Below are 15,964 nucleotides of genomic sequence, written 5' to 3'. Positions count from 1 at the left end.
AAAACACCACAGTTTACCGGGTCTATTGGCTCGATCCTTTCGTGACTTTTTGTGACTTCCTTGTGTTTTCTTTTACATTTAGTTGTGTGTACTCGAAGATATCCGCCTGGCCGTGCCTAAGGGTGGATCGTGAGCCGAATTTTCGGGGGGGGGGCAACTAGGGTGAAATTGTGGAATTTCTTTATCTTTAGGGCTCCTCTGAAGGTGGGAATAAATTTGAGGACCTTTTAACGTGCCATTTATGGAAGGGAAATGGGGGATTGCCCCGAGTCAAGACCCTCTTAATTCTAACGTGGCGCACATCGACTTTCACTTGACTTTCCATATACCGTATTTCCTAACCTCTTGTTGAAAAAAAATAATTTGGTCATATCCAAATTCTTCATAATACATGCTGTCACATTTGTCATTTGAAATGATGGCGTCCAAACTGGGAAAGAACGTGGCGCGCTTGAAAAAATCTTAGTTAATCCCAAATAAACATTTAAGAATTGATAAAATTGATAAATTCTAGGTAATCATAATTACTCCTACTTACATACCAAACTAAACGTTTACTAGAAAATTTTCGTATTTTGGGACTGACATTTTAATAGTGGTCATTTTAAAAATTCGGAACCGAGCCCAAATGAAAATACTGAGAGAGTTTTGAAATAGAATATTAGGAGTTTGATGAAATTTTACTTATAATGGGCTTTGGATTTTTAGACCTACGAAAAGATATTTTTTCCCAATACGAATCAAATTATATGTCAAGGAACCATAGACGTATAAAAAGTATTTTCATTTAGTTCCAATGCTGAAAGCCAATTAAACTAACTAAATAACCCAACAGATACGCATCCGAAATTTTAAAAAAGGCTTCATACGCGCAGATGCATGTCTGGTATCTGCCTCGCGGATCGTGCAGTGGCATATTTTCTATCGTTGAGTTGACCAGACTGTAACCAACAACCCATGGAAACTAAGTAAATACCAGTTCAGTATGATGTCGGACGGGACTCCGTGTTTTTATTTTTAAGTAAGTTACATAATACATGTTTGTATACAATTTGAAAAATGATTCGGGCTATTTATGGTTTCATGCTTTATTTATTTGGGGTAAATTTACGTCTTTGGGACATTTTAGGTTGATATTTGGATCCTTTTTAGGTGTACTCCCCTCTAGTACTAGACCCACACTTAGAGCTGTTACAATCTGTCTCTTGTCTGTCGCCTCCACAGCTGCCCAAGTTCAAGGCATGTCTTAAATGCCTGAAATCCAAACTGCAGGATTGTCACAAACTTTGAATATCAATATCTTCTAAAATGAGAATCACTCGAAAATTTTAAGCACCCTAAAGCTTTCCAAAAATGTAAATTTTCCCACATATGGCGCCTTGAAAAACCCGGCCTGTACTACATGCTGACCAGCACTTCTGGGTCCAGTCCACTAATTCAAGCCCCATTGAAACAGTGTAAAATCAGCACCGTTCAGGGCCCAATAGCATACACACCAACATCCCTGAGATTTCTGAAACACAAATGAAATTCTTGTCTGGTCACTTATCTTTCAATTTCTTTTCAATTTTTGGGGGGTTAACCAATTACATTTTTAATTATTCCCACAAAACAAAATTACCCCCCAAAAAGTGATTTTTACGAAGTCCGATTGCAGCCATTTTCCAAGTGGCAACCCTCAATTTTCTCGGGCACTTAGGACCATTTTTCAACCGTAGTTTTTAGCCCTTCTGCTCTCATATGAAAACTCAAAGACCCAGGGAGTTGATCCTGGCAACGATTTACACAATCTCACCATTTTGGGGGCCAAACAATCTCCTTTTTCAAAAGATACTAAGGGGGCACTTTTAATGCTAATGAGCTGGTCAGAAATTCTCACTTGAATTAGTGGTCTGCACCCTTCTTGCATCGGATTTCAAGGCACCCGGCAGGCGCTCTGGTATACCTTGTACCATACAGAACTGGTTCCCTATCATACCTTGCGTGACAGACGAAGAAGGAACCGGTGAAATTGAATTTGAATAACATTAATATGCTTGTCTGTATCATGCTCCACCATTGATCTCCATTATGTGGACTGGAAATAACTAACTTATTTCAGGAAATAACTAACCCACTCGAAAGTGATAATGTTAACTTGTTTTTGTGTGTGTTTGTTTTTAATTCATTTTTTTACACCTATTATCTACGGTCTCGCTTTAGCAATATTTTCACTTTGGGTCGGTTTAATCATGATTTGTTCATTGTGTAAAACTTTGAGAATTCCACCAGGACATGCAATAGGTTTTGTCAGTAAATATGATGTCCAAACTGTCTATGAGTTTTTCCGTCTGGTTTCGATGAGCCAACACTGAAAAAATCATCAGTAAAATGATTTTAATTTTACACACTCTTCACAACCTGACTTAAGGATTCACATTTAACAATTACTTTTTGGCATAAAAAAGTCAGTTTTAACTGAGAACGAATAATTTGTTATGTAGACAAAGTTTCTTTCATTGCGTTGACTTTGAATTCCCTTGTTTGTAACTTCATTCAACAGAAACGTTAACACTCTGCTTCTCACTTTGGTTTCATCTCTGCTCCGAAAAAGAATTCTGTCACTCATATCATCTCGTCTGTCACACGATTTGGGTTCAGTGCGTCAGTAGATCTGACAAACACAAATCATGGCTGTCTTGGATTTTTTTTCGGTAAAATCTGGGGAAAATAAACAACAAATTAGTCGTTCAATTTTTGAAACTACTTTTGCCAATAAGTAACATTTCAAACAGTCTCAACTTCGAGATAGTGAAGTTTCATATAGGCCTACCAAGCCTGATAGGCTAGAGAGACTGTCGTAAATTTCTTACTAGGCCTAACTAGGCTTAAAGTTAAGTTTTATAAAGTACTTGAGAAACTTTCTGAAACTAAATAAGGTGCGACTCACATTTCCTTCTGTTACTTCTCTCAAACTTGACACTGATCTCCGGTAATTCACAGCTGTGTAAACCTCAACTATTCTTTCCAAATTTATCCATTCCAAGTACAGAATTCAGTTTTTCTTCGAAATCTGACGATTGAAGCACAGAAACCTCAACCGGTATTTGAAAAACTCCATTTGAAAGCACACACAACAAAATTCGCAAAGCTTGTTATTTACCCTCCTGAAAATACGCATACCCGGGCCGCGTTTTGGATGCGATGTCCTATCCAATCTGTATTTATAATGGAGATCAATGTGCTCCACACACGTGCTGTGGGTGTACTGTACGCTAGCAAAGTGCACGCCCAACTTACTACTAAGCAGTACTGTGACAATACTAATTATGCATGCATCTACGGCACCTGTCGGGTACCTTGACTTCCGACATACGAAGTGCTGTCTTCATTTTTCAAAATGGCGCCACCCGTGGTCAGCATGTAATACTACAGGCTGGGTTTTTCAAGGCGCCATACATTGGAAATTGTACAATTTTGGAAAGCTCCAGGGTGCTCATATAAAAGTCCAAACTCTGAGGAATACGCCAGTGTAAGTAAAATTGTCGAGTTATTCTCGTTTCGGAAGATATTAGGATTTAAAGTTTGTGACAATCCTGCAGTTTGGATTTCAGGCATTTAAGACATGCCTTGAAGTAGGGCTGTGGTGGCAACGGATAAGAGACAGATTGTAAAAGAGAGCCACTACAGCCCTATTTGTGGGGTTAATTCCCCTCCTCCCTGTAATTATCAGTTCACCCTTCCCCTATTGTTCATGCTGGCCCCCTAATGTTCCTCTTGTAAGCAGTACTTTCATGTCATTGAGGTCATTCAGCAGACCAACACTGTACAGACAAGACGTACAATGTACATGTATACGTACATGTAGCTAGGTTTCTTGCTCTGTTTTCCATCTCATCCACTCTTTACAAGTGTCTGCCCCTTTTTGGATTTCTGACTCTGTGTGTTCTAAGAGTAATGTTTCATTGGTGCTATGTTGGTTTTTATTTTTATTCTTTGATTTTCCCTTCCTAGTTTTTTCTGTGGTTGCTTCAAAATCTTTTGACAGTCCACTTTGGCTTCTTGTTTTCATTTTGTAGATCTTTTTTGAATTGTAATTTTGAGATCTGTTTTATTCCTTGTGAAACTTTTGAGGCTTTCAGTGCTTTTTTGACCCAGTTGTGTTTTTCACTTGAATATTTGAGAACACATGTACCTGGTTACAGCCATAGTTTTCATAGACACTCAGCTTACAAAGTCATATCAAGAGCAGTTGTAATATGAAGCACCTTGCTGAGTTATGGTAAATCTTGATGTTTGATGAATATTTGTTTTATTTTTTTTGCAGAGGAAACCAGCGTTTGTCAACGTCCTGGATCCTTTCTTCGAAGCTCAAAATTTTAGGGGTAAATAGTGTCCAAGTTTAAGTGCAGCGCGATGAGCAATGGTGACCAGGTCCAGCTTCTTTGGCCTACAGAGGAGCCGTCGCATTGCCCCTGATACCTCATGTCATGAAATCCGGAACATCATTGAAGTGCGCAAGGGGAGATGGCTGCATGTTCAACATGTTGTGCCTGAGCCCAGAAAACACGCCAAGCTGTGCTTCGCCAGAGGTACAGACCTTCATGGACTTGGGAAATATGCGGAAGAGTTGGGGTATGTGAACAATGCCAATGCTGACGGGGTGAATGGAGAGGTAGAGGCAGATGGTCTGGTATCCCAACCAAGCAGTGTTGAACACCATGCTTCAACCCAGCCCCAGACCAAACTGACCAAGAGGCAAAGTTCCCTGCTCAGTCGTAGCCTGGAGTGGTTTGCACGGGACAGTACTGACAGTATCCTCAGTGGCTCCACGGTCACCTGTTCTCATCCGGACAATGTGAGCCAGGGCTCGCTTCACTCCGTCATGGAGGACGGCAACACAGCGCTCTTCTTCATCCATGGTGTGGGAGGCTGCTCAGACCTTTGGCGTCACCAGATAGCGTACTTTGTCAGTCAGGGGTATGAGGTCATTGCCCCTGACCTGCTGGGTCACGGCTTCAGCAGGGCACCACATCAGTCCAAGGCGTATGCCTTCAGTGAGCATGCGGATGACATAATGACCATATTTGACCGCTTCTGCAAAAAGAGAAATGTTCTTGTTGGTCATTCCTATGGGTGAGTGTCAAATTGCAAAGACAGATTGCTTCTATTTTAAGCAAAATGTTCTACGATGCTTACAAAACATCTTGTTGCAGTGGGGTTGGTGGGAAGTGTTTGGAATTAATTGAAATATAACTAGTATTCTGTAATTGTAAAATTTACACCAATTGGCCTTTATACTCTGGCTTTCCGCTGGCAAATTTTAAATTACAGCCAGACTTCAAGACCTTCAAGACTTCAAGCCAGACCCAATGTATATATATTAATATATACGTTGGGTAAGGGCAAAACCTGTTATATAAATTAACATTTCCCCAACGCAGAAAGTACATCTTGAAAAAAGACTTCAAGTTGACTTCAAGCAAATATCATGAATATTGGCCCTTCAGGGATAATAGTGATTGACTGTTGTACATGTACCGATACATGTCTGTCTTTTAAGCCTATCCTCTCTAGATTCATCAAATCCTACTATGTACACTGGTGTGGATTTGGGACACAATTGCATTGTTGATTGGCAGTTTACTCTTGGTTTTAGACAGCATGAAGTGCCCAACAAAATGTGCCTTTCTTGTGAGCGAATAATTTGTCCTTGGAATCCAGTGAGCCTCTTTGCTCTTTCAAAAAAGCAAAGTCATGTGATATCAAAGGTTTTTACATGTAGCGTCAGTTTCATCCTGTTCAGCATTTGTTGAAAGGCTTATGTTGGCCTGATTTCTCTACAACATGCTTTGCTTGATCATGTATTGTTGAAATACCCAACTTAGTCATTTTGCCTCGTCCATTTTACAGTCCTCTTCCATGTGAATCTCTCTCATCTCCTCCCTCTGTTCTTTAGGGCCTGTTTCTGTGCCAAGATTGCCCGTGAGCGAGCCAGGAAGGTGACCAAGGTGGTGCTCATCAGCGGTGGGGGGCCGGTCCCCCTTGAACCGGAGCCCTGTCAGCTGTTCTGCCTACCCAGCTTTGTGCTGGCTTGCATCAAGCCTATCATAATCAGAGGCTTTGTCAGGTATGGGATCATTTTCCTTGGTCATTGCATGTGGGTCGATGAGCCCACATTAGATGATTTTTACAAAATATTTCTGGCAACGGTAATCTCCTTCCAATCTTTCGTTTTGTAGTCGAGTGCTTTTCCAGTAGCAATTTCTGCGTCAAATACAGTTGAACACGGTTAATACCAGCTCGAAGGGACTCCCCCAAAACCTTGTTTTATGGTGAACCTCGTGTTGACACTTATCCTATTCATAGAGCGCAAGCCTGGCGTCATGGTCCAGCAAGCATTGTTATAAACTATGGCAGTGTACTGTATGGTACAGTTTATGAAGTGGATTAGTACTCGATGTTCATGTACCAGCCTTTCATTTTTTAATAAATTTTAAATTGTATTTATCAATATGATTCGAATGAATGAGACAAAAGTTTGAATACGCCTACTTGTTTGAAGCGACAGCAGAGAACAGTGGTGTAAGTGGCCGGACGCGCGGCGTGGTGAAGCATGACCTGGAAACTGGTACCCGATGTAAAGGTTTAATAAACTTGAGAACCAGGTCATGTGTGAAGGACAGACATAAGAGGGTATTGAAGTTGGGGAATTTCCGTTTTTAATTTGCGGGAATTTTGTAGAAATGTTCTTTTAATTATGGAACAGTTACTTTCATTTTCAATGTGTGACAGGGTTGTGCAAGTTTATTTTGGAAAGGGAATGTGGGACATCGGTTCACGGAAGGAAGGGAACTTTAGAAGGGTGTAATTTCCAAAACCTATTTCAGTTTTCTTTCCATTGACCGTGTGGGGTCTTTGATGAGAATTGTTTGTGCGTTTGTTTTCCTCTGCATCAAAACTTGGGTCCTATTTATGATTTTCGAGTCGGGTTCATCCATTGTTTGGTTTAAATAACAAAAAACCACCTCTTTCAGTTCAGACCCGCTGTAATTGACACTCCTTTGATGCTGCGACATCGTAACACCATTGTCATCTTGTATAAAGCCCCCTTTAGCGGCACAAGGAACAGAGTCGCCAAGTCATCTATGGTAAAACCGCAGCGCAAAATTGCTGAGTGGATTAGCATTATTAGAGACGACTGACGCGCTCCATCGGGATTTACTGGGATTAAGCTTTTGAGGACACTTTTTCAATTGTACTCATAAATGTGTCATGGACAATAGTTTTTGACACTGCAACTGCGGGTCAGACAAAAGTGCTCGTCTTGTCCGTGTTCTCGTCTAAGAACACCTCGTATTAAGTAAGTTTTTCTCTCATAGGAATGTGTACATTTTGAATGGGACTGAAGAAATATGCTCATGTAAGCGCGATCTCGTCTCAAGCGTGCTCGTGTTGATCGTGTTCGACTGTATTGAACTAGTGTAAATGCACAACAGAACCAATAAAATCCCAAATTAAAATGATTTTCAAATCATCACTGTTTAATGAAAAGTTAAGTTTTAATCTCAAAAGTGTTCCAAAAATACTCAGCTAAGTACTTTCTGGTCTGAAGTTCTAGAGTTATTTTGTAATCTCACCTTTGTACATTTACCGTCAATGTCCATTCTTTAGCTTTGGTCTCACCTTGCCAGCTCAATATTTGGCAGTGAACTGACAACAACATTGCCAATTTCTGGCGTGATCAACATTCTGTACTGGGCTGTGTGGATAGTTTGTGAAAAAATGGGAAAGTCTCAAATTTCACTTACTTGTATCTGGCCATCCGACAGCGTATTTAGCACCAGTTGCAGGTTGAAGTGATAATTAAGAAGGCAATGAAGAAATGTTCAGTTTTAAAGGTGGGCGGAAAACCCTGGATAAACATTCCAGGAAACCCATGGAACCAGGCAGGGACCGAAACCCCAACCAACATGCTGACATAGGTGGGATTGGGGCCCGGGTTGCAAGGGTTGGAGGTGAGGAAAGAGTCACTGCACCAACCTGACTCCCCTTGACTCAAGGGAAGTCAGAGAGTGTAAATAACGACAGCGAACATGCAGCCACGAAAGTGCACAATGCAAAACACTGAAAACAAAAACTGAAAACTGCAGTGAAAGTAGTTTCATAGACTGTTACTGATTGGTCAATGAAAAATTGCATTGTGAGAGCCGATCTCTGATTGATCCAGAGATTTGTTTACTGCAGGAGTGAGCTTGCTGCATGTAACAGCTAGATAGTAGGGTAATACTCGACAGGTAGGCCTTTCCTACAATGAAGAGACAATGTCGTTTGTTAGTTTAGTTGGATTCGTATTATGGCATGTATGGGAACAAAAATTTGTCCCCCAAACCCTTTTAGTCTATATGTCGACACTTGTGTAGTCCCCATAACCTGGCAACAAGAATGTGTGCGAGTGTGGTGTGTGTATCACTATTAGAAAGTAAGGCTGTTGTTTTTTGGCCCCAAACTGGTGTTCACAATCTACGAACAGTTTCCATATCATTAGGGAACATTGTGTAAAGAGGAAGATTATATATAACTGGTTTGCCCTTACCCATCGTATATTAATAAGCACTGTATGCTCAGTGCTTGTCCAAGATCTTGCGAAAGAGGAAGATGTTATTATTATATATTCAGAATCCAAAAATTGTGGGTGTCAAAATAAACAACACACCTACCATTTGGCGGGATCCTAAGGGTGCAGAGTGTGGCTGACTATTCCTCGAGCACTCGGGGAAGACATCTTGGGAATGTAAGTTACCATACTCTCGATCAGCATCTTCACCGGTTAGATTGATTAGTGCTTTAAAACAACATTACACTTTAAACATCCTTGAACACTGATCAAAAGTTTTAGTTTCACTGATGTAGTTAATTCATTGCATCACTTTTCCGACAGCCAAGCCTTCCACAAAAACAGCAAGCAGACCCAAGAGGAGAAGAATCGCTCCTTTGACATTCCCGCCTATGTGCTGCGCGCCACCATGCAGGGCCAGAGCTGGCGTGAGGGCGACGAGGAGTACCATGCTGCCCTCGGTGCCAGCACACTGCTCATCTACGGGATGCAAGACGAGCTGGTTCTACTGGACGACGAGAAGTGGATGAATGAAGTAAGTCGAGATGCCTTTTTATTTACGTGCCCCATTTATGTGCCGTCGTCGCTCAGTAGGAGCGATTGACAGTGGAGCATCTCATTAGATCACAAAGTGTTTGCCCAGGAGAGGTTGAGCGTCAACTTGGTGGTCAGCATCTTGCACATATCAACCTGCAGTTTATGTTTCATTGTTTTGTCTTATTCCCACAAAATCACAAATTCATGCACAAGCTCTTCAAACAGAATGTGCAATGTAAATTGTGCAAGTTTGAAAACTGTAAAGTAAGCACGTGCACAAACATCTTAGTTTAGTTTAGTTTATTTATTTCCATATCTTAAATGAAGTATTCGCATGAATTTAATATCAAAATAACAGAAATGACATGAAGATTCCAGGTAGGAAGCAAATGCTTGTACAAGATCCGGAACCCGTTTGTAATTATTTAAATAATGGGCTATTTTGTAATACAAGATCAGAAACAGAATAAATTATCCATGTATGCATCAATCCTGTTCCATTTTAACTCAATAAATGTCTGTGATAACTATAAGGGATGGAGTAAACTACATCTCTCAACTTTTTTGCCACAATGTCTTACAAAAGTCACCTCACCATGGTACAACGGGTTACTAATCAGCAGTATTAAAGGCTCTACACATGCGAGCCTAATGGGTGCATGCATGTTTTGTTATCTTTACTAGCTACTGGTTACAGTCACCAGTCATCCTATTGTTTTGCTTCATGCACTTATGCATAAAATTCCAACACTGTGACTGATTGACTTAAGAAAAATGACAGCCTCCATTGAATACCTCTTACGTCTGGCAAATTCTGCTTCAGATCACTTCCAAACGACAAATACATGTTCAGAGATTTATCTTTCTGCACAGGATAAGTTTCTTGAACAGCAAGTGAAAATAAACAATTTATGACACATTTTACATTGACATGTTGTAGGCAAGATAACTGGATCACATACCAATTGTAGTCGAGTGAGTTGCATGTGACGTCACAAGACCACACAAACTGTTGACCTATCTGGCAAGATAACCATGTCCATTTTATTGCAGAATCTCTCCTGTGACAAGAGTCTTTATGGTGTTCTTTTTTTTCTGTTACAGACAATCTACGCATCCCAACTTGAGACCCTTGAAAACGCCAGCCACATGGTCATGCTAGAACAGCCCGACACGGTCAACCGACTCATCCACACTTTCATCCTGAAGGACACCATGGTGCACCGCCGTGCAAGACCCAAAAGGTCAATGTCCTCCCGGTCAACTAGGATGGGTGCCCATGGTAAGACCATGCCACATGTCACCATCACATGACAGTGGCATGCCACATGACTGCCATATGAACGTAGATGGCTGCAGCATTTCTACTGGCACCCTGTTACACATGTAAAGACATTCAGATCTTTATTCAATTTACGCAAATCTGCAATACAGCTTGCTCGTTTTCTAAACTACATTCTATCAGGGAAGTGGTCAGTATTCAGGATAATGTAGGCTTGTGCATACACCTGGACTTGGACACGTAGAGTGTGTTCGCACGGTTACTCTTGTTAACACGAGTAGCTTGCTCAAACACACCCTGAAATATCAGCGTAAAAGACTGTGTGTAATAATGTTCTGCAGTATTGAATGCAAGACTGTATAAACCGGTACTTCTGCAACTGATTGGTTTGAAATATATCCTGCCGGTATGTATCTGATGGATACATAATGGGCAAGATACTCTAGACGTGGGGCTGATGGTCGGAGTGTGTAACTTTCAATCACAAGATCAGGGTCAAATCTAGATCCAAATGCAGTGGGGTATGTGTTGTGACCTTGCGCAGGTCACGTCACCTTGCGCAGGTCACGTCACCTTAATACTTGCTTCTCACCACCCAGATGCGTAAATGGGTACCTGTGAGGGCAGAAAGGATTGTCTGGTTGATTAACCTGCCTTAAATGGTTTTACCAATGGTCATATACTTCCCAGGGAGTTTATAGTACTGTTTCTTTGCCAAGCGAGCAGGGAGAGTATTCCAAAGCACATTTAGAGTCAGCCAAGAATGGGAATGTGCTATCTAAGTTTGTCATATTCATCCAACACAAAAGCAAAATGGCTAAGGAATGTTTCATAGGTGTGACGAACAGGGGTAGTAACTTGGATCCTTCTTTAGAAGTGTGGCACAAATACCGGGTGCCCATTAATTTTAATGGTCAAGCTTCGGTACGTTGGCTTGTTTAATACCCTTGAACAGTCCACTACCGTGCATTAGTAGATGGGTACTGTGTAAAAGGTCATGCAGGACCAGGTTTTTTGTTCCCACAGAAAACTGCGTGCCCAGTGTCTACAAACTACCGGTAAGTCTCTCAGGGGTTTGGAGTAAAGTGTAATGTGACCATTACTCCATTCTGCAGACTGTAAAGTGGTGTACACGCATCTCAAATGTGATTCTAAATCCACACAACATTGCTTATACGTGCTTCATAATTCAAGGATTCACTGTTACGGGTAATGTCGTGATGTATGGTTTAACCCTCCTATGCTGAAGTCACTCTTTGGGTCATTTGGTGAACACCTCAAAGAAGCACCGCTGTGTGGTGTTGTGCACTGCACCAACAGTCCCTCACAGGAATATCAGATTGCACTTTTGTGCTGCCCAACAACTGGGTCATTTTGTGCTGGCAATCTACTGTGTACACACTGAACCTGTGCATGTTTGAGTTCCATATAGAAAATACATGCTCACCAGTGACTGTGGGCATTTGTGCACCTTTGTGCTGTAAAACCAAAGAAGGGTTAATGTAGAAAACAGTCTGCCTCAAGTGGCAAAGAAAGAGATGGGCTAGCGGGAAGTTTTTAAACCAGTTGGCATGCAATCAGTGCACACGCAAAGATTGCATATATATTCAAATAGATACTGATTGCATACTCAGCTCATTCCGTGCCAAGCCTGCATCAATCTGTGCTGCTGCTCTAGAAAAGCACACCCTCTCTTGTTCCCGCTCGGAGCGGATAGGAGATCACACTGCTGAATGTGAAGCAGTAAACGCACTGCTCTCTTTTCATTGGTGTACGTGCATGTAGTATGAGTGAGTCCAGGCACATGATCACTGTCTACTCAGGGTACTCCCCCCTGCCCCCCCTCCCTGAAATAGCTGAATCATTTGTTCTGGCTTTTGTTCACACTAACTTGGGCCGTTTTCGAATACTCGACTTTGTCTCGGTCTCATCAGGCTTTGTCTCCGAAATCATTCCTAGACTGTAGGCCTGAAGCTTTCCAATTAAATTGAAACATTGTAAAACGTTTGCGTCTTTGTTGATGTTTCTGTCACATCACTGGATTCATTGTTGAGCTATTAAGGTGGTAAAAAAATGATGAAGCATGAGATGGAGATGAAGTCTAGTATTGGAAAATGGCCTTAAGTAGTCCTGGTGTTTTTCTGGGCTGCCGGAGCGTGCAACTGTTACTCACTTAGACGCATCTAAGCAAGTAGCCAGTTGGTAATGGTGACCCACTGGTTATTTGACTTGGACCGGCCAACCGAACCCCAGCAAACTCAGTGGCAAGGTAAACCTAAGAAATTAATTTCAGTCGGCCATTCACTCACTGTCCAGTGCACATGCAGTGGTGCACCAGATCAGATGGACATCATTGCTAAAATACTCTCTGAGCACAGGCATGACCGCTCCTGTCCAGAATGGAACAAACTGACCAGTTTGTCCACTGCCTCTTGCGATCTAGAATAAGATTTTCATTTCTCCAACGCTGCCTTGGACATTGCCTTGGCACTTCAGTCAGTTTTTGTCTACTCTTAATAACAAATGCTTCAAGATGAAATTTAAGTGCAATTAGTGGGTTAAAAGTGTGAAACTGTTTGCAACGCAGAGGCGAGTTAATTAAATAGTCTCCTTGGCAACTGAATTGCTTTAAACGTTAACTGTCATCTATCAACAGAAGTGTTCTTGTGTGGGTTGTCCCATTTTATATATTGCATAAAAAGTATTTGTTTTATTTTCATACTTGCATTTCTATACATACATTTTGCATATGTGGTACTTCATACACGTAATTTACAGTATTTTTGAACACAGAAGAAATTATGTCTTTGAAATTTGAAAAGACACACCGTCAAAATCTGTAGCAATATTGTGTATAGTAATTGTTAGGATTATTTTTCCACAGGACAGGGCCTGTTATCATGTGTTATAAGCAATATTGTCAAAGACACTGCTGTCACTATTGTCAAAGAAAGATTTCTGAGTTTTGAGAGCAACCACTACATGTAAACCTTGACAGGATGTACCATAAATCTGTGAAAGCCGTCCTGGCATGCTGGGACAGTAAGTAATGAACCAAGTTGGTCATCATTGTAAAACCAGTCCGGATATAAAGAGCAAGCATATAAACTACTGGACGCTGAGAACCTTGAACAATTATGAGGTGAACCCACAGTCCAGGTGTGGTTTAACATGACCCAAGACCAAACTAGCATTTTCAATTTATGCACATCAAAGATCTCCATGGCTAAGAAACTACTCAAGGTGTGTCCTTTTTCAGAAAAGTTGAATTGTTCGGTATAATTTTGATTAGTCAGGTTTTGCACAAGAAAGTGCATCAGATACTTGGTGTAATAAGTTTGATTTTCACATTCAATGTTTCATTAGTTTGGATTGTGCTACACCGATGAGTTATTCAGTTTGTGGTACATTTCATTCTCAGTGGAAATGGTGTACACACACAATTTCTTTTGTAAATTTTGAATATTTATACAAAAAAGAGAGAAATTTTGATTGTACTTTTAAACTGTGGATTTTTATTTGGATCCTTTTTATGGGTGAGTGTTGAAAATGATTGTGAAGACAAGTTTGGCAGCCTGTAATCACGTGAGCAAAATTACAAGGTACTCTCCTAATCTTAAATAATGGTGAAAGAATTATATTTTCCCAAAAGATTTGTAAAACTGTGCATGCTTGTCAATGATAAATTTATAGAAATATTTCAGGTTTCTATTAAAGTGTTGAGTATATCTGGTCAGTAAATTACATGTATATAGTGGATGATTTATGACAGTTTTTAGTATGTAAGAACATGATTGTTAAATGAACATCATAGTTGATGAAGCCTATTCTATTAAAAGCCCACCCTAAGAACCTCTAGTATCATGGCAAGTGTTCAGTTCAGCTTCTTCTCTTCCAATTATTTCATGGTATATTTTTTGTACTCGTATTAAATAGAACAACTATGAAATGGTGGTACGTTTCAGATTTGAACCATCTCCCCCCCCCCCTGTGCATTCCTCATATATGCTGAGAAAGTTGTAAATGTTTATTTATTCTGCTCAGTTTGTTTACAGTGTATTATTTTATGACTTAATACTTTATAAATAAGGTAAGAGTTCCCTGCAGAGTAAGCCAAGTGCTTGTAGTACCCTGAAGTCACATTGGAACTGGGTGCCCAACCATAAGTTCAGGAACCAGGTCGAATGTATAAGACCCGAGGTACACATTACACAACTTAACAAATTTACTTCGAAACTTTTCAGACTTTGATGACTTAAGGAGTGGTTTTGAAAGGTTTTGGTTGTGTCCTTTTTAAATGAAAACCAGGCTAAGTGGAATGCTGAATCAAACTTCATTTTTTGTGCAAGGCTGTTTGAATATTTGGATGAGTGTTTTGGGCAAGAGCAGACAACTGACAATTTGAATGCATCTGTCCTCTATGCTTCAGGGTTTCGGGGTACCTGACTCCAACACTACCTGTACTATACCCAGCAAGAAATGAGACCGAGGGGGTACCCCCCAACATGCCCAATCCCTATACACATTCCAGACGATTGTTACTTAACACATCCCCCAAAGATGTCTGAAAGGAATTCCCCAGATTCCTGCGAAACAATGACCAACACAAAGCAGGGGGGGTTCTCTCCGTCTCATACCTTGCTGCATATGACCTGTACATGTACAAACACTGTAGAATGTACTGTGCCTATTGATGAATTTGCATTCACAAAGGTTTAGAAGTGTTTTAGAAGATGGAGATCTTAGCCCTATGTCCTTTTCTTCCAATTCAGACCAGAAGTTTACTTGCCATGTATGTCTTTCTGAGTGTGTGCATCTATTATGTCATAGATATCTGTAGAGTTACAATCTTTATATTTCAATTACTCTGAGGTGGTTTTTCTCCTGATAGATTAGCAAACTGCAATGTATATTTTCTTAAAATGTTTTCTTACTTTATGACGAAGTGTTCTTTATTGTGTTATGTGATAGTGATACATTAAAGAAATATGACACCAGAAGTTGTAGAACAGTTCGTGTGTTGTGTTTGGTGGGGGCAAAGATTTCTTGACATTATAGATGATTGGGTTGGTGCCAGTTTTGATGAGAGTGAAATCGGCTCGATGGCATAATCTCTATTATATACATGTATTTAAATATGAATTGGAAGAAATTGGTTTTTTCAAAACCATTCAAGATGATTAGTTTAATATGCCATTATTTTTCTATAATGTTACTTGTTTATACCTCAAATTTTTGGCATTTTCAAGGTGTGAATTATGAATATTATGAATTAGACCAAAAATTAATCAAATCTGTTCCAAGCCATATTTAGCTCGTGAATGAAAGGATTGAGAAATGTGCCCCCCCCATGGGATGCCAGTCACCCCAGCTAATGCTGGTCTCCATTTTACTCCTGGGTGGTTAAAGTGGCTTACCTAAGTCCACAACTTACGGTCAGTTGCTTGATTCGAACCCCTAAACGTTGTCACCAGGATCACAAACCTGAACCACTCGGCTTGCAGTTGCACCGTTTTTATAAATAAAATTTCATTGGCTCTAAAAAGATT

At 40.5% G+C, this 15,964-nt stretch overlaps 1 protein-coding gene across 1 annotated transcript; it reads left to right on the top strand.

Moving 5' to 3' along the window:
- The first annotated feature begins 902 nt into the window (after window positions 1-902).
- Window positions 903-15,415, top strand: abhd8 (abhydrolase domain containing 8). The gene is made up of 5 exons (XM_022231324.2): window positions 903-1,021; window positions 4,307-5,115; window positions 5,939-6,109; window positions 8,921-9,131; window positions 10,238-15,415. Exons 2-5 carry the CDS (start codon window positions 4,403-4,405, stop codon window positions 10,445-10,447), a joined length of 1,305 nt encoding a protein of 434 aa, XP_022087016.2. The 5' UTR covers window positions 903-1,021; window positions 4,307-4,402; the 3' UTR covers window positions 10,448-15,415.
- The last annotated feature ends 549 nt before the right edge of the window (window positions 15,416-15,964 follow it).

The sequence above is a fragment of the Acanthaster planci genome, linkage group LG05, assembly GCF_054643075.1.
Source record: "Acanthaster planci isolate LZ-2023a linkage group LG05, COTS_SCS, whole genome shotgun sequence".
In the NCBI taxonomy this organism is placed as follows: domain Eukaryota; kingdom Metazoa; phylum Echinodermata; class Asteroidea; order Valvatida; family Acanthasteridae; genus Acanthaster; species Acanthaster planci.
Note: the sequence above shows the minus strand (reverse complement) of the source record. Positions and strands in the feature narration are given on the sequence as shown.

Excerpts from the sequence above, each read along its gene's own strand:
- abhd8 (XM_022231324.2), top strand. The coding sequence starts at position 4,403 with ATGGTGACCAGGTCCAGCTTCTTTGGCCTACAGAGGAGCCGTCGCATT. Across the intron at positions 5,116-5,938 it reads CTTGTTGGTCATTCCTATGG|GGCCTGTTTCTGTGCCAAGA; the intron begins GTGAGTGTCAAA and ends TCTGTTCTTTAG. Across the intron at positions 6,110-8,920 it reads ATAATCAGAGGCTTTGTCAG|CCAAGCCTTCCACAAAAACA; the intron begins GTATGGGATCAT and ends CTTTTCCGACAG.